This window comes from Charadrius vociferus, unplaced genomic scaffold (genome assembly GCF_000708025.1).
Source record: "Charadrius vociferus isolate BGI_N301 unplaced genomic scaffold, ASM70802v2 scaffold564, whole genome shotgun sequence".
Classification (NCBI taxonomy): domain Eukaryota; kingdom Metazoa; phylum Chordata; class Aves; order Charadriiformes; family Charadriidae; genus Charadrius; species Charadrius vociferus.
Window position 1 is genome coordinate 144602 of NW_009647940.1, and position 536 is coordinate 145137.

The window sequence follows — 536 nt, forward strand, 5'->3', positions numbered from 1 at the left end:
GGGAGTCCCGGGGGAAATGGGGTGTGCGGCACCGGGGCCAGCGCCGGGGGAACCCGTCCGCACCCCGGTAGTCCTGCGCATCCCCGCGCCCCGGTGCCGGTGCCAGCCCCGGGGGTGCTGTGCATCCCGGTGCCCCAGGACCAGTTCCAGGGTCCCTGCACACCCCGGGAAGGGGCAGGGGTGTCTGGGCTGCAGGAGGGGTCCCTGGCTCCCGGTGCCAGTGCTGGTGCCGGTGGGGTTGGGGCTCAGCCCCAGGGCTCCCCCAAAGCTCCATCCCCCTCCTCAGGCCCTTTTTTCCCTGCAGGTGACACCACGGAGGGACGGGGCTGGGAACATCCCAAGAGAGGTAAGGGGGTCCAGGCTGCTCCAGGGCCTGGCGGTGGCCACAGGTCTGGGGGACACTGGCCAGGGGCCAGCAGGGACCCTGGCCTGATGCGTGTCCTCCTGAAGGCAGCGATGTCGGAGAGTGTGGCCGAGGCACTGGGCGACGGGAGCCCTGCGGCACTTGGCGAGACGGGCACCAGCCATGAGCTGCT

General features: G+C 71.6%; 1 protein-coding gene across 1 annotated transcript in view; it reads left to right on the top strand.

Moving 5' to 3' along the window:
• Window positions 1-536, top strand: part of KANSL2 (KAT8 regulatory NSL complex subunit 2) — a 19519-nt gene that overhangs the window by 15557 nt on the left and 3426 nt on the right. The window contains exon 10 of the mRNA XM_009883198.1: window positions 305-346. Coding sequence (XP_009881500.1) covers window positions 305-346 — 42 coding nt within the window. The remainder of the gene's footprint in view (window positions 1-304; window positions 347-536) is intronic.